The sequence below is a fragment of the Solanum verrucosum genome, unplaced genomic scaffold (genome assembly GCF_900185275.1).
Source record: "Solanum verrucosum unplaced genomic scaffold, falcon-dt-bn FXZP01000012.1, whole genome shotgun sequence".
In the NCBI taxonomy this organism is placed as follows: domain Eukaryota; kingdom Viridiplantae; phylum Streptophyta; class Magnoliopsida; order Solanales; family Solanaceae; genus Solanum; species Solanum verrucosum.
In genome coordinates, this window is record NW_026020063.1 from 367,297 (window position 1) to 389,336 (window position 22,040).

General features: G+C 34.7%; 1 protein-coding gene across 1 annotated transcript; it reads left to right on the top strand.

Annotated features, from left to right (window-relative positions):
* The first annotated feature begins 626 nt into the window (after nucleotides 1-626).
* LOC125823462 (F-box/kelch-repeat protein At3g23880-like) lies at nucleotides 627-1,823 on the top strand. The gene has a single exon (XM_049502842.1). It carries the CDS (start codon nucleotides 627-629, stop codon nucleotides 1,821-1,823), a length of 1,197 nt encoding a protein of 398 aa, XP_049358799.1.
* Nucleotides 1,824-22,040: the final 20,217 nt, after the last annotated feature.

Below are 22,040 nucleotides of genomic sequence, written 5' to 3' on the forward strand. Positions count from 1 at the left end.
GGCTTGAGGTATGACAATTAAATTCTTATGACTAATTTGATTTATCATAAAGTAGCTATGACAGAGGTAGACAACTTAGTACAAAAAAAGAGCTTCTTTTCTCAGGTCATTTTAGGCTGCAACCAACAAGGTGCTTTAGAATATATTTTATCCAACAAATTCGTAAATAATTATTTCATTGGCTTGCTTACGTTTTTCGCTTTACTACTGTTTTAAATAAAAGTAAAAATAAAAGCTAATTCCCAGTCCAAATCCACTATCATTACAAAATCTTTGTATAAATTAAGTTATATGGACAAAAACCATAGTGAACTAAAGTTTAAGGATGAATCCTTCTAATCTAATCCTATATTTCTTTGAATAATTTTGGAATGTAATATTTAAGAGATTCTTTTGGGCCTGAAGTTCCCGCAACAACTTAAATTCATGCTAATTTTTGGCAAATTTAAAAGGACAAAAATTGATGAAATTACACTTAAGGAATAGGTCAAATATTTTTCCAAAAAGTAAATGACCATTTATTTGATAAGAATCTATTGGAGATGTTAGAACTAGAAAATATTTTCAAAGCATAGTAACATATAAAAACATCAAAAATATATGTTTTCTAATTTTTTTGCAACACAATGGAATTTCAAGCCTCTCATCGACACCAAAAGAGGATCAAGCACGTTAGTGCTCCATTTTCTGCCTCTTCAATTCATGATCCGACCTTTACAACGGTTGCTCTGCCAATAGAGCTCATCACTGAAATCCTCTTAAGGCTTCCGGTGAAACCTCTCTTGAGATTTAGGTCTGTATCAAAATCCTGGCTTGGTTTAATCTCTAGCCGTAAATTTGTCAACTCCCATCTCAATATATCTGCTAATAACAAGGCCTTTCATAGGCTTATTTTGGGGTTTGATCCACCTGAAAACAATCTTAAGGACTGTTCCCTTGACTCATTACTTTATGACCATGTTACTAGGGCAATTGACTTGGATTATCCTCCCAAAAAATCCTATGAATCTATTAAGGTTGTGGGTTCCATCAATGGGGTTGTTTGCGTTGCCATTGAGCAAAAAGACTTGTTTCTCTGGAATCCATCAATCCGGAAGCTCAAGAAAATGCCTAGTTCTAGAACTGGTTCCTTTTACATGTATGGTTTTGGATACGATGAGCTTCACGATGATTATAAGGTAGTGGATATCACCCTAAATGTGGGTGATGACAATTTATGTTATAATGTGGGGAAAATTTATAGTCTGAATAATAATTCTTGGAACTATTTGGATGATTTACACATTGGCATGCCGTTCAATAACTCAGGTATGCTTGTAAATGGGAAGCTTCATTGGGCTATTGCTAATAAGTTTTCTGGTTATTATAATGATTGTGTCATCCTTGTGGTTGACTTGGCTGATGGGAGATGGGAAGAAATGGAGAACCCTTGCTACGGAGAAGGAAATTTTGATTTTACCCCGTACCTTGGTGTATTAGGAAATGACCTTTGTATGATTTGTCATCCTCTAATGATTCGTGTAGATTTGTGGGTTATGAAGAAGTACGGGGTTAAAGAGTCTTGGACAAAAATGTTTAACATCAAGTATGTGGGGTATAATTTATTTGGTCCACACTTTTGCTTGTCAAGTGAAGGTGAAATTTTGTTTAAGATTGGATCAATTTTCGTAATTTACAACCCAAATGATGACTCAATGAGATTTCCAAAGGTTTCCAATTGTGGTCACCTTGTCGACGCAAAGCTTTACATTGAAAGCCTTGTTTGGCCGTTTGTTGCGGAACATACCAGGAATGCAACAACACCAAAGGCAACAAAATCTTAGATGACGAAAATCGTGTGATAAATAATTAGTAAGAATTCTTTATACAATTTCCTCAAGAGCTATTAATTTTATTTTCTTTCTCATTTACATAACAATAGGACACTACATATCAAAAACATGTTTGAATCATATATGTTTGAAGATCTTTTTAGTGCTTTTTTTTTTTTGCTTCATCAAACTTCTTCGCAAGAACAAATATTTTGGTTGTAGTGCTTGGTGTCTTAATTTTCAAGCTAATTGCACGCAACATTGTTTCATTAGGACTATATTCTATTTGTTTTACTTATTTGGTCATTCAAAGCTGAAATGTCTTTCACATTGTCAATATCCAATGGTTCGGTGCAAGGATAGAGTATCTCAGGTTACAGGTTCGAGCCTCTTGTCAAGCGAACTAACTCTAGCATTTTAGTGGGGATGGGTAGAATGACAGACCTATCATCCGTGATTTTAAAGGTTGTGGTTGGCCAAAAGACCACCTATATCCGGATTTCTCGATCATAAAAAACAATATGAAGGAAAAAAGGGAAAAAGTCTAAAGGTCTTATAAGAAATTTCCTTGTGTGTTAGACTTACTGAGTTAATTACCCAATTTTTTCGCAACTCAAAATGTTGTATTTGGATCAGTGTGTGATTTATTCTAACTCTTTTGGTATTTACATTGACTATGTATACCACTTGAAGTTGCATTTCCATGTTCCATCTAGAGATCAGATAAGTTAACTAATATATATTTGAATGGAAGCAATTTTGACAAGTCTCAAATTTAGTTGGTGCTTGTAGTATCTAACCAAAGTGAGTTTTGCTACATGTTAAATATAGATCATTCACTGGGCACTTTGGGTACTTTTTTCTTGATAAAGTAAATAGTGTTTTGTTAATGCAAATGTTATGTACTTTTGAACTTTCGGAAAGTGAATGCTGATGGTTGGAACAACACATCTATTCCCTGCTGACTGCACAGGTAGGAATGATGAAGGGTGGGGTTTCTCTATGTTTAGTGTTCATTGTGATGTAGAAACACTTTTTATTTACATGCAAAACAAGATTTACATATGCTCGTTGATTGCATATTACAGTTTGTTGGTACCTTTTGAATCTTGGTTGAGAAAAACTGTGTCAACTGAAATTTCCATTACAAGGGTTGATACTGTTATTTAAGAGCTATCCAATGTTCATATTTACAGCAACTACATAGTTAGAAAATCAATGTTATCTGATATGCTTGAAATGAGAATTTTTTCTCTTAATGAGTTTTATAAAGAAATTTATTCTCTGTTTTCTTTCAAATAACTTCCATTAATTGTCGTGTAATATTGGAAAATGATTCTTCTTAGAAAAAATCTAGATCACACAACACATATACTTTATGGCAAAGTTTATACCTTTGAAACCACAGGTTTGTGGGGTGCTTCGGGAAGTGTTAGATTATTTCTTGTGTCGGTTACTAAAATTTTCTTGGTGTGATAAAAGTATACCAAGTTTAATGACTTACGATTGCGCTAATTTCATTGTGGTGCACTATTTTTTTTCACTGTTTCAGTGGACCCTGTAACATCTCGCAATTTGAAATAGCTAGGAAGAATCTAAGAATTTGAAATAGTCATTTTTGGAAAGAATGAAAATCTGGAAATTTACTTAAGTTAGGAAAAAAGGTGAGGTTTTGGTCAACTTCAAACGGACATAACTCCTAGCTCAGGATGAGTTAGGTGTACTTCTAGGTATGGTTGGAAAGCTCTTGGAGCGATCTTTCCAACGCCGCCAAGATTGCGCAAATCCGAGTTTCTACGAGTGAGATACACCCATTGGAAGTTGAGCTATTCAAATAAGGAAATGTCCAATACGGATTTTTGAAGGGTATTTCAGTCTTTTCCTTATCCAATTAATTAAATTCGTTTTAGTGAATTATTTAAGGGTCTAAACTGAACTTGGTCAGTTTTACTCTTTTGGAAAAGAGTTAGGGTTTTAGAGAAGAAGAAAGAAGAGGAGAAAAAGAGAAGGAGAAGCAAGGAAATCGTCAAGTTCGTCGAGTATAGCTTGTGGACTTCGTCGGGGGTGATCCCTAAAAGGTAAGTGAGATCACATAGCGTTGGGTTAGTTCACTCACGCGCCAATCATGATTCAATTTCAGCGAAGTTATTAGATTTGAAAGTAAATCCTTGAGTTGTTGATAAATTTTCGTTTGAATTCTTGTGGGTTGTGTTGATTGGAGTTTCTTGAGATTGATCCACATTTTTAGGTTTGATTTTGAGTAGAATCTGATGTACTTTGATCATATAATCGATTCTAAGCTTTTGGGAAAAGAACCCATGGAGTTTAGGGGGTTTAGAGCGGGAAACGAAGTAGAAAATTTCGTCCATCGAAATTTAGAGGTGCCTCCGCGTCTCGGAGCTGGTCCCCAGTTTTGGGAAAAGTCGTTTCGCGTCGCAGAGTGGTCATGGACCGTTCTGCCTCAAAAGTTGTTTTCGAAACCAAAAATTAAATATGTCTTTGCGTCACGGACCCACCCTCAAATATTGATTTTTGGTCTTTTCTCATGTTTAGCCATCTAAAATCATTCTTAAACATTATGAGATTTTTCCAATCACAAATCAAAATCCTTGAATCCATAATTCAATTCAAGGACCACTTAAGAGTCAAGTCAAGAGCAGTTAAGATCAAAGTCAAGAGAAGTTCTTAGAGTTTTCCAAAAGTCTTTTCCAAATGTTTTAACTTTGTTGTAAGACTGAAAGTTCAAGTTGAGTAAAGAGTAAAGAGTAAAGTTTGAAGTCCATTTCTTCAAAAGTATACAGGGACTATGTATTCCCAAAGGATTTAAAATGTCTTCACATTTAAACAAGAAAGGAAACCTCGATTTCCAAAGGGCCTTCGGGCTAGTTTTCATAAAAGAGTAATCGCTTTCTAAATGAAGCAAGAGGGGAAACTTTGATTTCCAAGATAGCCTTTGAGCTAAGTTTTTGAGCACTAATCTCAAATCACAGAAGAAGTATATTTTTAAACATAAAGAGCTAGTATCATATTTTGGGAGTAGTATTGAGCACCGTTATGGGGGAGCGTTTAGAGAACCCACAACCCCCATAAACCATGTAGCCATCATGGGTAGAAAAGGGTCATACTTTTAGATGAACCCTTAGTGATTTTTAGCATAGACTAGTGGATCCACTTAGTGAGTTAGGTCATATACCCCCGGCAAGGTATAGGATGGTCCTTGGCAGCGTGAGGTAAAGTGTTGTATCATCACTATAGTTCTTAAGTGATGGTTGTCGGTTAGAGAAACTCCCACAATAGTATTTTGTATTTTTATATACATCAGTTTATTTTTATTTTTACATACATCTCAGAGTTATATGTATCTTTGCATACACACAAAGTTGACATCATGTTTTAAACAATTTTTCTTTATATTGCACTTGTTTTTAAACTGCTTTATATTGAAATGAGTTCAGTTATGTTGAGTTGAGTTGAGCTAGGTAAGTTCTTCAGTTCCTTCCAGATTCTTTTTTCAAGCCTATGTTGTGTTTAGCATTCCAACTCGCATACTCATACATTCAATGTACTGATGCCAGTTGGGTTTCATCTTATTTTGATGCAGACACAGGTAACCAGGATCAACATCCAGCGCATCGTTGATCCACTTGAGCTTCAGAGTTGTTGGTGAGCCTCCTTGCATTCTAGAGGATCCCCCTTTTTCATTACTTTATCATTTTAGTTCATTAGGATGTCGTGGGCCTGTTCCGACATCCATCTCAGTTGTTTTAGAGGCTTCATAGATAGTCATGTTAGTTCTTTCGTCATCATTTTGTTATTGGCTTATGTTTAGATTTGAGTTGCCGTTTTGGCTAAGTTAAATGTTTATTTTTAAAACATTATGATTTAAGTTTGAGACATGTTGAGTTATCTTGTATTTTGATTCTCTTTCTTATGTCTAAGTCTTCCGCTGAGTAAGTAAACCAGGCCAAAGGTTCGCTTGGGGACATCAATGGTTCTCTAATGCCAGTCTCGCCCAGGGTGTAGGCTCGGGGCGTGACAGACCCCACTCTATGTTGCGCATTTTTAGTAAAGTGATTGTCAATTCATTCAGTGGAACACAAATGAGTAATTGTTTGGTTTATATTAGTTTTAGGTAATGAGATAGATTAACTTTCTAACTATGCAGTTACTGTAATAGATGATTAGTTCTTAAAGTTGCAACTCGAGCCTTGTGTAAGTTACTATTGTGAGTAATCAGAGAGCAATAAGCCAAACATAAGAGCGTTGCACAAAATGCATCATGACCTTCATTCCCATCTGGCAACCGAAGTTATAGCAACTGCATCATCCATCGGTGATGTGTTGAAAAGGGTAATAAGATTTCTACGTGGATAGGACATATCAACATCTTTTGCATATTTTCATTTTCAATTCATGCATGTAGGATCCTCCAGATCCGACTAGTTTTTGAAGAGTTCAGTCAAAATAACTTTAAAACACAGGTCCGAGATGAGAAACAAAATCCAAAACCATTTAGATTGAAAGACACCAATCACTATTGCCAAACCAATTGTTCTAGAAAAACAACTCTTTCATAAAAATACTGCAAAAAGGGAAAATGACTAACAAGATCAAAATAAAGCAAAATTTCACCTTTACTTGACTTGGAAAGCAGTGAATACACCACATGACTTGAAATATCATGAGGAAATCTAATGGTATGAAGTTTGCCCAAGTCTCTTTGACCCCATTTTCCTTCGTAATCCACAAATCCGTGCAGGTTTTCCGATAACTACAAAAGCCAGAAAGATCACTTCCCAACACTCTGAGATTCAAACTAAAAAATTCTATTTCTATAGCAGGGTTGCTCCATCTTTCCTCACTTCTCATTGGCCAAATCAATAGAAACAATGTAGCTATTTTTATGAGAATGAGGACCTCCAACAGTACCCCAATAATATAGCTTCCCGTTAACCCACTTTAGCCGAATCAGAGTATAACATAACACCCTGGAAATCACCAACTTTAAACTATTTATGTCACAGCTATAACCACCCTCGGTCATATAAAAATACAAACAACCTTTTAATCATCATGAAACATTATCATATTCAAAACCTAACCACAATGTAATTATGAAAGCAATAACTTTCTTGAACTTCCTAATAGACAGATTCCATGGAAGAAAAAATTCTGGCACAGTCTCAATTCTCAAGATGAATCCTTTAAAGATGAACGCATTAAAGAAAAAATGAGTAATTACTTTAGAGTAAGAAATTTACATATAAACCATGCCCTTCTCTAGCTCCAATAAGTTTAACTTGCAAGGATATTCCTTATACATATCTTTAATCCTCTTCCCCTTTTCTCCTTTGTATTGGTTTTTTAAGGATCGGGTAGAAGGCCCTTTGGCCAACTACTCGGGGATGATAGGTCTGCCCCTATACCATTCCCCACTTAAGTGCTAGAGTTAGTTCGTTTGTCACAGGGCTCGAATTTGTAACCTAAGACATAAGTTCCTCAACCTTTGCAAATTTGGCTAAATTCACAATAAATTACCTTGGTATGTGATGAATATTCCTTGATTCTTCAATTCAATGGCTCACAAAGGACACAACTCAACAATTGAACCACAATAAAATTCAATGCATATACATCAAATCTTGTCGTTGTTTCATACAAGGATTAACTATATTTCCTTGTTATAGCTCGGTAACACTGACTTGTGTCAAATTTTCAAAGAATTATGACAGATAGTTGATTCCATAATGAGTAGGAAATATACTTGATTTGCTTTAAAAATGGTTTTCATCTCTCACTTGGTGACACATAACCAGTGCACCTAATTAGATTAACTTTAATATTGTGGATGACCAGATAATAGAACATAATGTACTCTAAACATGATTAAAAAATCTACTATTGTAGGAACTATTCTTAATTGATATAACAATGATGACAAATTTGTACACTTATCTACTTTAGAATAGATAGGGCCTCTTTAAACAAAGATCATCCCCATTATCTTTATCTACTACATTCGTGATTTTGACCCCATCTCGGACTCATGATCAAAGTAGCTAAATTTGCTTTCTGAGATGCTTTATCCTTGCCCGGAATCGTTGGTTATGTCAACGTATTGGCAATGTGAAAGACATTTCAACCTTTGACATTTGACCAAATAATTAAAATAAAGAGAAGAGAGTCCTAAATAAACAATGGCTAGTGCAATTTAGCTTGATGATGAAGACACCAAGCACTGAAACCAAAGTTATTGTTCTTGCAAAGAAGTTTCATGAAGCAAAAAGGACCTAAAAAGATCTATAAATAGATATGGTTCAAAGATGTCTCTAATATACGCATTGTCTTCTTGTTTTATACTTGAGAAAAGAAACATAATGTAATAGCTCTGAAGAGAAATGTATAGAGAACTCTTACGAGTAATTTATCACACAATTGTTTTCATGTGAGATTGTGTAGTCTTTGATGTTGTTGCATTACTGGAGCACTCTTAAAAAATGTCAATGGATGCATGTTAGATCTTCCAAAGAAATATATTTTTGAAGGATCTAACATGGGTGCAACAACATTTTTGGAGAAATCCGAGCAACTTAGATTATTGGTACCTTTTACAACAAAGGGCCAAACTAAGATTTCGATGTAGTTCTTTGCCTCACCAAGATGATCATAGTTGGAAACCTTTGAAAGTACCATCGAGTCATTATTTGGATTGGAAATCATGAGAACTGATCCAATCTTAAACAAAATTTAACCTTAAATAGATATGCAAAATGAATCATAAGGATATTTAATGATAAATATCTTCGTCCAAAATTCTTTAATCTCATACTCCTTCATAACCCACATATATGGGTGACTCCTTGGATGATTACAAAACATAGAGTGGCCATTTCCCAACATATTGAGGCCCGACATGAAAATAAAATTTCCTTTTCCACATCAAGGTTTCTTCATTTCTCCCCATCTCCCATCAGCCAAGTCAACGAAAAAGATGTCCCACTTTTTATTACCAAAACGAATGTGTGGTAGAGATATCCCAATGAAGCTTCCCATTCACAAACAAACCCGACTTCATAAATGGTATCCCAATATGATAATCATCCAAACGACTCCAAGAATAGTTATTTAGACGATATATAATTTCCACATCAAAACATGAATTGTTATAAATCCTATATCAAATAATATGCATACCTTGTAATCATCATGAAACTCGCCATATACAAAAAAATACATGAAAGACAAAAATTTTTTATAGCACTATGTATTTTTTCTCAGCTTCCTAATTAACGATTTCCATAAAAAGTATTTGTTCTCACTAGCAAGACAATTAAACCATTGGTAGAACCAACAACCTCAATAGAGTGATTTTGAGATTTGTTCGAAGGACAAATTGAGTCAATTGTCCATTTATAGAGTGCTAGAGTAATCTTGCTATGAATCACATGGTCATAAAGTAAATAACTAACAAAACAATCTTTAATATATTAAGGAGGATTAAGCCTTGACGTAAGCCTATGGTGGGTGTAGCCCTTGTTATTAGTAGATATACTGAGATGGGACCTAAAAAATTCAAGGCAAGAGATTAAACAAAGTCAGGATTTGTAAAAACACTTAAATTTCATAAGGGATTTTACTAATAGTTTAAAGAGGATTTCATTGATGAGATTTGTTGGAAAAACAGGTAATTCAAAGCTTGAATCTTGAACTTAAGTAGAAGAAAATGGAGCACTATTAGTGGGTTTGCTCTGCTTTGGTTGTCGATTGGAGGCTTATCTCTCTTAGATTCCATTTCTGTTGCAAAAATTTGAGTTCATCGAGAAGACAATTAAGGTTTTTGATGTTTTTTCTATGTAACTATCTCCAAAAAATATTTCCTCATTGTACAATCTCCAAAATATATCTTATATAATTTTTTCATTTTATTATATAATTTGATGTTTTTCAAATTTTTGGACACAATAACAATGTACGATTTTGGAGTTTTTTGAGATTGTACAATTAGGAAATATTTTAAGAGATAGTTACATAGAATAATATCAAAAACCTAGTTGTCATCTTGAAGAGCTCAAATTTTTGCTATACAAATGGAATCTGAGAGAAATGAGGCCTCCCATCGACAACCAAAGCAGAGAAAACTCACTAGTAGTGCTCTATTTTCTTCTACTTCAATTCAAGATTCAAGCTTTGAATTCCCTATTGTGCCAGCAGACCTCATCAACAAAATCCTCTTAAAACTACCGATAAAATTCCTCATTAACTTCAAGTGTGTTTCAAAATCCTGGCTTGGATTAATCTTTAACTCTAAATTTGTCAAGTCCCATCTCTGAATATATGCTAATAGCAACGGCTACACCCACCATAGACTTATGTTAGGATTTAATCCACCTGAGTATCTTAAGGATGGTTCTATTAGTTCTTTACTTTATGACCATGTGAGGCATGACAAGTGTAGTGCCCCACAACTTTTAAGCAAAGGTTTGAACAATCCTTTGTTTGTCTATATGCCTGAACCTAATGATTTCTAAGTTGTACATATATGTTAAGGTCCTTTACTGAGTGTGGTAACTATATCGGATGTGTTTTAGGGTCGTATGTACCTTAAACACCAAGTCAAGTTTAAAACCTTCCTACCGACTAAGTTCTTCGTGTGTACATCCCTACTTTATTCAAATAAGGAGAAACGTTGTGATAACTCAAAAAACAACAAATTAATTAAATTAAAAATAATTTTAAGAAAAATACTTTAAGAGTCACCACTTAATAATAGGAAAAACTAGGAAACCAATTAAATGATCTACAAAACTAATAAATTCTAGGTAATGGTTCAAGTGATTCCGAAAGGAAGGTGTTAGGCATCATTCGAAATCCACAATTGTGGGTCCCGACTGAATTAATTTTTTCAAATTGAGGAGGAGATAAAAACAATATACAAGTATAATAAACATGCAATATACACAAAGAATAAAGTAGCCTATAGTATAAGACACAACCTAATATTTTCCTAACACCAATAATATACATATTAATGAATATAATATTCAAATTTCATTTGAATGGCTTCCTTGGAAAGAACTTCTGGATACCTGTAAACACACTTAGTAAACGTCTTAGTAATAAATAAATATGAATAAGAATAAATGAATCAAACAATAACTTAAAAATAAAAGTCCGTCTTATGAACATGGGAGGCCTTGAAAATCGACGGTAATTTCTTCATTGGCCAATTTTGACATACAAATAATATGAACTTAAACTAAATTTCTGTCCTTTACAATGGGGAGACATTGAAAGATTTTTTTTTTATTGGTCAATTTTAACAAGTGTAATAAAAATTCAATTAAATGATAACTAATTAAAATGACTCTAAAACAACTGAGAAAGACACAACAACAGAGAGCCGACAACAATAAATAAAGGAAATAACCTTCTAATATTATAATCCATGCCAGACCCACCAAAAGAACACAAAACATTAAAAATTTGTTGGTCAAATTAATATGAACAGTAGAGGTAATCAACATAATTGAGAATGACAATTTGATTACCTAGAAAATGTTTTAAAAATATGAACAGTAGAGGTAATCAACATAATTGAGAATGACAATTTTAATTTTCTTTTTGAATGGGGAGGGTCAGGTACGGGGTATGGGTAGGGTAGACAAAAAAATTAAAGGATGAAGTAGAGTTTTGAAAAATGTTTTCCTTAATTTTGGAAGATAAGTCATTTTCTTTAAATTTCAAGAAAATGAGTTAATTTGGAAATAATTTCCAAACATTTAAACCAATCAAACATGAGAAAATTGGAAAACATTTTCTCCATTCCAAACACACCCTAAAACTCAAATGAAGTTCACCAAAATGCTACCAGAAACAAAGTAAATGATCAAATATATTTAAAAATCAAAGTGGTAGAGCTTGAACTTCACTGTCCAGATTCACAACAGAGAACAGAGCAAAGTGAGCAGCAATGGCTAAGTTTAAACAACTACAGATCCAAAGTCATTAAAAAAAGTTGGAAAAAATAACACAATCAACCGAAATAGAGCAACAAAAGAGAAAATAAAACCATAAAAAACACATGAAAGATGAAATCAGTGAGCAAGAATGTTGAGACTTAAGCTCCGACGAGAAAACAATAGACAATAAACTAAATTTGATCTCATCTGAAGTGTTTTGGTTGCTTGTGTTTTGTCTCTACTCTTCCTTTACATAGAACTAAATTTTATCCTAAAGCTTCACCTTGTCTGTTTATAGATATCCATATGGAAAAAAAGGCTACAAAGTGTTGGATCTACAAATCAAGAAAATTTCAGTTTCCAAGAATGTTATTTTCCATGAGAAGTATTTTCCTTTGTCTTCACAATCTGATTTACGTTCTACTTTATTGCCTTCTACTACTACCATTTCTTCTGATTATCCCTTAGAATCTCCTTTTCCCATATCAAATTCAAATTCTGATTGTTCTTCTGATTTTGATAATGTCCCTATATCTACTAATCCTTCTAAATCTCTGTCTCCTTTCAATGTTACTTCACATATCAATTCCTCTCCTAATATATCCCCTATACCTTCTTCTCCATTAGCTGTTGTTCAAACAATACTCAAAAAATCTTTCAGAAATAACAAGAATCCTGATTACTTAGAAGACTATATTTGCAATGCTCTCCACCTTACTGATTTGACTTCTTCTTGTTTTCTAAATCCGGTTACTTCTGAGTCTTTATCTTTTACTAATTTATCTTCTCGCAATCAAGTGATCCTCAATTCCATTACTAGTATACCAGAACATGTTAGCTATATTAAGGCAGCTCACCATCCGGGTTGGCAGGGAGCCATGGCTAAAGAACTTGCAGCTCTAAACCTTAACAACACATGAGATGTTGTTGTGTTGTCTACTGGTAAGAAGGATCTTCCATCTAAATGGGTTTACAGGGTAAAGTAACACTGTGATGGAAATATTGAAAGACTGAAAGCTATATTAGTCATTAGAGGTGATGTGCAAAGAGAAAGTATTGATTATAATAAAAAATTTTCTCCAGTAGTCAAGATGACCACCATCAGGTGTATTTGGCTATTGCACTGAAGAATGGATGAGGTGTTTTCCAATTAGATGTGAATAATGCTTTTCTAAATGATGATTTAAATGAAGAGGTTTAGCTGAAATTTTCTCTCGGTCTTGCACCTCCTTCTCCTAACCATGTTTGTTTGTTTAAAAAGTCCATTTATGGACTTAAGTAAGCATCCAAAAAATGGTATGCTAAACTCTCTTTCCGGACAAAGAATTCAGAATTAAAGATTTTGGTCAGTTGCATTATTTTCTTGGGATAGAGGTTGTGAGAGAACCTACTGGTATGATTATTTCCCAAAAGAAATTCACATAGAACTTGCGACAGGAGTTTGATTTTCTACATAAATCTCATGTTTCTTCACTTTTGGATCCTAATGTCAAGTTACTAGTAGATAAAGGGATTACTATAAAAGATCCTACTTTATACAAGCGTTTGTTAGGTAAGCTCAATTATCTCACACATACAAGGCCTGATTTGTCCTTTACAGTGCCACATTTGAGTCAATATATGCAAGATCCTCGTGAACCTCATCTTGCAATTGCTTTACGGGTTCTTCGTTATTTGCTTTAAGATCCTGGTGGTCTATTTATGTCTGCTTCTTTCAAATTGATGGCCTTCTGTGACTCTGACTTGGGTACTTGTCCAGATTCATGAAGATTAGTGAGTGTATTTTACATTTCCCTCGGGTCTTCTCCTATTTCATGGAAATGTAAGAAACAAACATTAATTTCTCTTAGTTTTGCTAAAGCTGAGTATAGATCTATAAGGAGGGTTGTAGCCGAGCTTGCCTGGTTGGTTCGCCTATTTGATGATCTCTTAGTTTCGATCTCCTTTCCAGTACCTCTCCACTCTGACAGTCTTGTTGTGATTCACATCGCAAAATATCCATTCTTCCATGAACGGACAAAGCAGGTCGAGATTTACTGTCACTTCGTCCATCAACAATATATCATCGGCTTAATTTCTTTATCTTATGTGAGATCTTCTTCACAGTTGACTGACATCTTTACCAAGTCCTCGACCGGACCGTGCATCATCAGCTTTTTGGCAGGTTAGGGGTTTCTTCCTCCCCTCCAACTTGAGGGAGGCCATTGGATTTATTTTCATATATTCTGTACATACATAGGAGATATGGAGATATTCTGTTTCCTTTTTTAATTTTGTCATGTAAATATTCTTTTGATATTTTGCCTTTTACCATTTGGCCTTTTGAATATTCTTTTAGGGCTTACCATTAGGTATCATCTTACTTGTATAAATAAAACCTAATTGTATAGCTTTATTCATTCAAAACTACAATAAAAAAAAACAAATTCTATATTGTTCTTCAGTTATTCTTTCAACAACCTTATCACATTATGTCTGACTTGCAGAAGCCTGTAGGTTTTGAATATCTCCAAAAAGTTGATCAAATGGAGGTTCGAATGATCTCGTGAAGCTCCTCCAAACAGACCCGTCATGCTCAACAATTTTGTCATTGTGCTAATGATGTCAAAACATTGCACCAGCTGCCAGTGTAGGAGGGACCATGACACCAACTCCATCAAAACCAATATCACCTTCCTCTTCTTGATCATCAAATTGTAAAGCTTTTGGATTATGTCCCATGTGCCTTGGATTATGATGTCCTTGAGAAGCATTACCAGCAACAACCTCGTCATCCAATTGGTCAGTGGAAACTTGTTCTCAGTTTTGCAGAGCACTCATCCTTGTCAGTTGTTAGTGATAGTTAAATCTCATGGTCAATAAAATTTAAAAACACTTCGAGTGGAACAATGATCCACCTTGAACTTTGTAAAGATATAACACCTGGGCATAACTCAACTACAAAAGCTAACTCATAAGAGGGGGATTGCCCAAGTATATACAAGGAGACCACCATCCATTCTCCAACCAATGTGGGACTTTCCACTCTAACACCCCCTTCACGCCCAGGCCCAACTAGAGCATGGACCAGGAGTCCAAACGGACATGGATCTAGATCTGATACCATGTAAAGATATGACACATGTGCCTAAATCAACCCAAAAACTAGCTCATGAGGGGAGGATTTCTCAAGTTCATATATGGAGACCACCAGTCCATTCTCCAACCATTATAGTACTTCCACTCTAACAAGCTTTATCTTCAAGACTGAGAGCTTATCTTTTTTTTTTTGGTGCTACTTCTCTTGTTTTGCCTAATCTCTGTAAGTTTGGTAGTTCTCGAAGGTTTTTGTTTGTATGCCCCTCTAAGTGTATTTATGAGTGGTTATTAATATACAAGGTAGTGGCCATCTCAGGGGTTAATCACCCTTGATGAATAGATTAAAAGAAAACAAAATTCACCAGAAACTAAAAATGAGAATAGAGGCACATGCAAGTAATTGCAGTAAATATTGTATAAAGTTACGAAGAGCTTGTCCACGGATACAAATTATCCGAGTGTTGTAGACAAAAGAATAACTCATTTAACAGAAGAACTAGAACTCAGTTGGAATTTTTTTTAGCAGCAACTAGCTAAGCTGATAAACAATACTTGTACCTGAACCTCTCTCGCTGCTCAATTAATTAGCAACACCAAGAATAACCACCCATAAGTAAAAAAAAAAAGAACAACAAATAAGATATACCATAGAGCCAAATTCGTTAATACATGTACAAAAGCAAACACATACCTTAATGGAAAGAACACTCTTAAGAATGCATAATTTTTTATCGATGGTGATTGACAGGTGCCAGACCAACATATGAGAGTAGATTTGGTGAGCGTTAAGCAGTGAGTAGTAACAAGAGAAGGTCGTAGTTCTTCTTTTAACACAACTATGTGTTTTGCGATTGCAGAATAATTCCCAACTTTAAACAATCTACTCATTTTCCTCTTAAATATATATATATATATATATATATTATTCTTTTTGGCAAATTTACTACTAGACAATGTCTAACGGTCTTTTATTAAACATAAAAAATATCAATAGGGACAAGTACAAGCAAGGGGGCTAGGCCTTACCTTACTAATCCTAATGAAGTACCTAACTTCTGTTACCTAACAATCATGAAGAAAATAAGAGCTAGAGAGAACTAAGTATTTTTTTATCATCATAGAGTTTGTAATACACTCCATGATGGTATTACAAATGAGAATGCTTAAATAATGTAAAAATATGTCAATCAAGAAGAAAGATGAGTTACCAGCCTCAAACTTTCTATTACTAAAGCATGAATTAAAAAAGATTGATTGCCCGTCAAAAGTAACTTGAAGTATTTTTTTCTTGTCTTCTTCTTCAAACCTGTTCAACAACACTTGATGATTCATACCTTCTTTACTGATTTATTGGATCTAGTTGAGCCTATTGATATTGTCAAATGGTTTTGTTTTGCCTGTCGCATCGGTACCTTGGAACAAACTCCTCAGTCATTTTACCGTCCCAACTATGTTGCCTTCCATATGTCTTCTTTTTGCTTTTGTTTCTTCCAATTATTTGTTGCCTAGGTGATATATCCCCTTCCCTAGCCACTCTATCAAAGCAAATGTCCAGCATATTGTCTTCCTCATCTTCATCAAGAGAATCCTCACCCAAATCAATTGTATTTGACACTAAGGCACTTGACTCATTCTTCCTTGCAAGCACACATTTAGGCACAAATACAAGAGCTTCTGGACTTAATTTGCTATTTGAAGCAGGTGGTGAGACTTGTTTTTCTTGGATCAAATCGTGGTCATTCTCTGTTAACCTTACTTGGTTTCCAGTAGTCTTCAATAAAACATCAAAGCTATTCGAACATAATAGGTCTCTTGAGGCATTACTAGTATCTTGCCTCTTCTCACTGTCATGAAAATTTCAAGTCGAACCCTTTTCACTACATGGAGAATTGTTTTGACTAGTAGGGGAAAGACTCCGACTACTAGTTGATTTTTTGTGTGCAACCAGTGTCCAGTTCTTTGTTTGATTCTCGTTTTCCACTTGCAAAACATGCTGCCCAGAATTTAACTATATAAAAATTAACAAAAGAAGATTACGTAAAAAACACATTATTATACAACATTAACTAAGCACTTAAAGGGTAGCTTGGTAAGGGCCCTTCACCAGCACTTCAACAACTGTTAGGAGGAGCTAATGCAACAACTCACCAACAGTTAACAACGACTAAGGCAACAAAAGTCCAGGTGGGATACTTTTATCATACGCTAAAGCAGCAAAACAACAACCTTTGTATGCACTTACAAGAAACTACCAATTTAACAAAACAATACAAGTAACTGTAGTGAATAGCAGAAGAAAAGTATAATCGAGAAACCTTCTACTAGCCCAAGATCATTAACTAAGATCAGAAGATTCAACTAAAGAAGAGGAAGCTAGAAGGGAGAAATGGTATTTTGGATAAAAGAACTTTGTTATAGAAGAAGACTATTTGATTTGAGTATAGGGATGCTTCTTGAAACTATTCTAGACACATCTACAAGAAATATCTAGATATCCTTATTTTATAACCATTAAGATATTTCTATACTTTACTATATATATCTAATTATCTATAACATTTAGATTTTTCTTAAGTATTCTAGAAAGTTCTACTAAATATCTAAGATATTTTTTGTACCTCCAAAAAATCATCTTTATTTTGTTGGAGAATAAAGAAAGAAGAAAGAACGTATAAGAAGATAAAAGAAGAGTTGCAGAGAACTTTCATGTTGTATTTCTTATATATTAAAGAAAATACATAGGAAACTTTAAATATGAATTAAGACTCAACTACCTAAGAGAAACATGACCCACTAACTTAACCACAACCTTATCCACTAAGCTAAATATTAGCAACTAACAAAAGATATGCTTTAATTTGACTCAACTAGGACACCTAACAAACATGTTACTCTGCCAATGAAATAGGAACCTCTAATTACGTTTGAATCAATATTCAACACTCCCCCTTAATTTAAAATTACAAACTCCAAGTTTCTGCCGAAACTGATCATGCTTGGCTTGTGGGAGGGCCTTGGTGAGAACATCTGCAATTTGATCCCTTGTACCGCAAAACTTCAACTCTATATTACCTCTTGTTGTGGGGTCACAAATGAAATGATAACGGATGTTTATGTGCTTTGTTCTGTTGTGAAAAGCCTGATTCTTTGTCACTGCAATTGTTGCATTGTTATCGCAGAATATTTTTATCGCACCCTCTTGCCGATAGAAAATATCAAATAACATTCTTTGTAACCATAAGGCTTGACAAGAGGCTGAAGTTACATCAACATATTCTGCTTCCGATGATGATAATGCAACAACAACTTGCTTCTTTGAGCTCCAAGAAATCGCTCCAGATCCTAAATTGAACACATTTCCAAAAGTACTCTTTCTGTTATCTATACTTCCTGCCCAATCACTATCACTGTACCCTGTCAAGCTGAAATCTGCATCTTTGGAGTACCAAATCCCAAAGTCAACTGTCCCAACAACATAATGCAAAACTCTTTTTGCAGCCCTAAGATGTTGCTTGGTAGGACTATGCATATACCTAGACAACATACTAACAGAAAAGATAATATCAAGACGAGTATGTGTTAGGTAGTTCAAACCTCCAATCAAGATTCTATAGTGACTAGGATCAACGAGATCTGTGCCATCTTCCAGCTGAAATATTTCATTTGCATTCATGGGTGTGGCAGCCACTTTACAATTATGCATACCGAACTTGAACATGAGGTCTTTTGCATACTTCGTTTGAAAAACAAAAATACCATCTTCTACTTGTTTCACTTAAAGACCAAGAAAGTTTGCAAAATACCTAAATCTGACATTTCAAACTCCTTCATCATGCAAGATTTAAATTCAGCAACTAAAGTTTCACATGACCCCATATAGATCATGTCATCCACATAGAGACAAACTACCAAAAAATCACTTGTACCTTGTTTATTTACATACAACATAGGCTCATTCTCGCTCCTTTCAAATCCATTCCTCAGGAAGTACGAGTCAATTTTTTTGTGCCACGCCCGTGGCGCTTGTTTTAGCCCATAAAGAGCCTACTTTAGCTTGTATACTTTGCTCTTATTGCCACTAACACCAAAACCCTCAGGTTGGGAAACATAAACTTCCTCTTCCAAATCCCCATTTAAGAATGCAGATTTAACATTAAATTGATAAACGGGCCAGCTGAGTTTAGCAGCCAAAGATAAGAGTATTCTCACTGTTTCAAAAAGCGAATGACAGGTGAAAACGTCTCATCGTAATCAATACCTTGATGTTGTGCATATCCTTTAGCTACAAGCCTTTCTTTGTATCACTGTATGCTCTCATCTGCATGACGCTTGGTTTTGAACACCCATTTGAGTCCAATGGGTACCTTTCCTTCCGGTATATTCTTCACCAATTCACATGTTTGATTCTGCTCAATTGCTTGCATCTCTTCGATTATTGCATTTTCCATGCTTGACTTTCTACAGCTTCCTTGAAACAACTAGGTTCAGTAACATACATAGCTAAAGAACAATTTTCATATATCTCCCTTAACGATCTGAATTTCGCTAGTGGAGTCTCACTAAAAGAATCACTTGAAGAAGAACTGCTGCCACTTCCATGGGTGGTTAAGCCGTGATCACTTGCTGGTGCAGAGGTTCTTGATTGATGAGTAGCATGACTTCTACTTGTTGGAGAAGAACTGGATGCGTTCCCTGGAACAAAAACTGTTGTAGGTTCTTGCTCAAAAGCTTCATCAGTAGGCGGCAATTTAATATTTGAAATAACATTCTCAAAATCAAAGTTCCAGCTAACATCTTCATTAAACATAACATTTCTACTGATCACAATTTTTCCACGCAATGGATTATATAGCTTATAAGTTTTGGATTGTGTGCTATGATACGCTCAAATTACAACTCCCTAAAGAACCGTAAGCGATCGTTATCAAGTAAACAACCCAACTTGGAAGTTGGAGTCGATCCCACGAGGAATATGGTCTAGACTTAAGTTCAACTTACGATTATATTCATTTAGTCAATGTACTTCCGAAACAAATAATTAAAGGAGGGGGGATTTGTGAAAAAAATTCTGAAAGTTATGTGAACAATTACTAAGCAAGATTCAAACTTTTGTTGTTATCGAGATGAGAGTGAAACTAGGGTGTACGTGTTCCCCATAAGCTCATAACGCAGTAATCCTAGTAATAGTAATCCTTTCCTAGTGTATTACATGCAAAGTGATAAGTTAGGTATCTCTAATTCCTTGGTCCGGCAACTAGAGAATTTCACCCCGCACCTTGGTCCGGCTACGTGTGTATAATTTACTAACCCTTACCTTTACCTCATATTAGACATCACATCGATGTATGACTTAGTTTTTACCCTCGCACCAATCGACATTAGACTATTAGATAGTATCACACTAAATCTATGTTGATAATTCTTTTCTTATTAACTACCTCCTTGATCCGGCAAGTAGCAACAAGGCGAGTTCTAACGCGTGCACTTGTTAAAAAGATTTCTAAACAAAAGAATTATCAATGCATTTAATAACACTATTCAAGAATTACTTATTTACTATTCATACATTGTTAATCGCTCATGGTTCCCACAACCCTAGTTGTGGATTTAGTTACCCATAGTAGAAAGAACACAATTCATATTTTTAGATGAAGAAATCATGAACTTACGTAATGAGAAGAAAAAACCCAGCATCTCAACTTGAGTTTCAAAGCCAAAATCTTCAAAACGAACTTAATAAATCAAGAATTGCTAAAGTTGCAAGTTAATCTCCAAAGCCAAAAACTAGAACTACAATAATAAAGTCTAACCCCCAAAAGTGAGGTTTACATGCCCTATATATAGAAAAACAAACCCTAACTAAAAAGGAAATAAAGTTTCTGGACGTGGTTGTCATTGACGAGACTGACCTATGGACCGTGGACTGACCTACGGTCCGTAGGTCCCTTCCGTGATCTGGGACTTAAGGAAATTTTCCCAACTTCAAAATCATCAACTCTCAGAAGCATTTGACGGCTCAACAGGATGGACCGTGACACGATCCACAGTCCGTGAATCTCCCTCTGTTATTTCACACTTAGTAGGCGTTTGGCCATGCGATACCATATCATGATATGGTATCGTGAGATGGAATCAACGTTTGGACATGCGATTTTACGCTGATTCCATCTCATGATTCCATATCATGAGATGTGATTCCATATTCTCCAAAAACTATGATATGGAATTATATGGAAATTCTATATCATGATTTGAGATATTTTAATATGAAAATTGATCCACGAGTTTATATTTTGTTAAAACAACCCCACATTTATATCTACTAACCATTTATTTCATATGTAAATAAAATTTATAATCACATCATTACAATTTATTATTCTCACCGACATAAAATTTATTATTCTCACCAATATATATAGTCACTTTAACTCACAAATAACTTTGTAATAATTTAACTTTAATGTGAGGAAATTGTCTGTACTATGTGGGAGGATTATATTAAAGACTAGTACACTACAATTTATGTTCAATTTTTTTATTAAATTAAATTTAGATGAAACAATTACTTATGTGGAGAACAAATAGCTTTGTAATAATTTATTATACGATTTTATAAATTTTTGTTTATTTGGTAAGATTGAATAAAAAAATGGGGATATTTTAATAGTTTTACAACTTATGAAATTTTTATGTTTATGAGAAAATATACAACACAAAAATTCCATATCGCATGTCCAAACAAAACTTCAATTTCATCTCATGATTCCATATCATGATACCCTATTGTATGGCCAAACGGGCCCTTAGTTTCTTCAAATTAGGTACTGGAACACCTCCTCTGAATCATTTGATGGACTTGCACTACGGTCCGTAGACCGAACTACGGTTCGTCAATCCTAGTCATGGTTCCACACTTAGTCAAGAATTCCCTGATTTCCTCTCCAAGCTTTTCCCATCATCTACGACCTTCACCTACGGACCGTGAATGGACCTACGGTCCGTAGGTGGCTTTTTCTGTAGCATTCTTCAACTGTCTCCTAACTCCCACGTCCAAACTTATTTCCTGCAAACAAGAAAAAAACACATTAATACTACTACAAAATGGCTCTAGACACACACAACTCTTAAGTAAAATGTATTAAAAATACCGTAAACTCACAGTATATTAACACCCTCAACTTAAATTCGT

Excerpts from the sequence above, each read along its gene's own strand:
- LOC125823462 (XM_049502842.1), top strand. The coding sequence starts at position 627 with ATGGAATTTCAAGCCTCTCATCGACACCAAAAGAGGATCAAGCACGTT.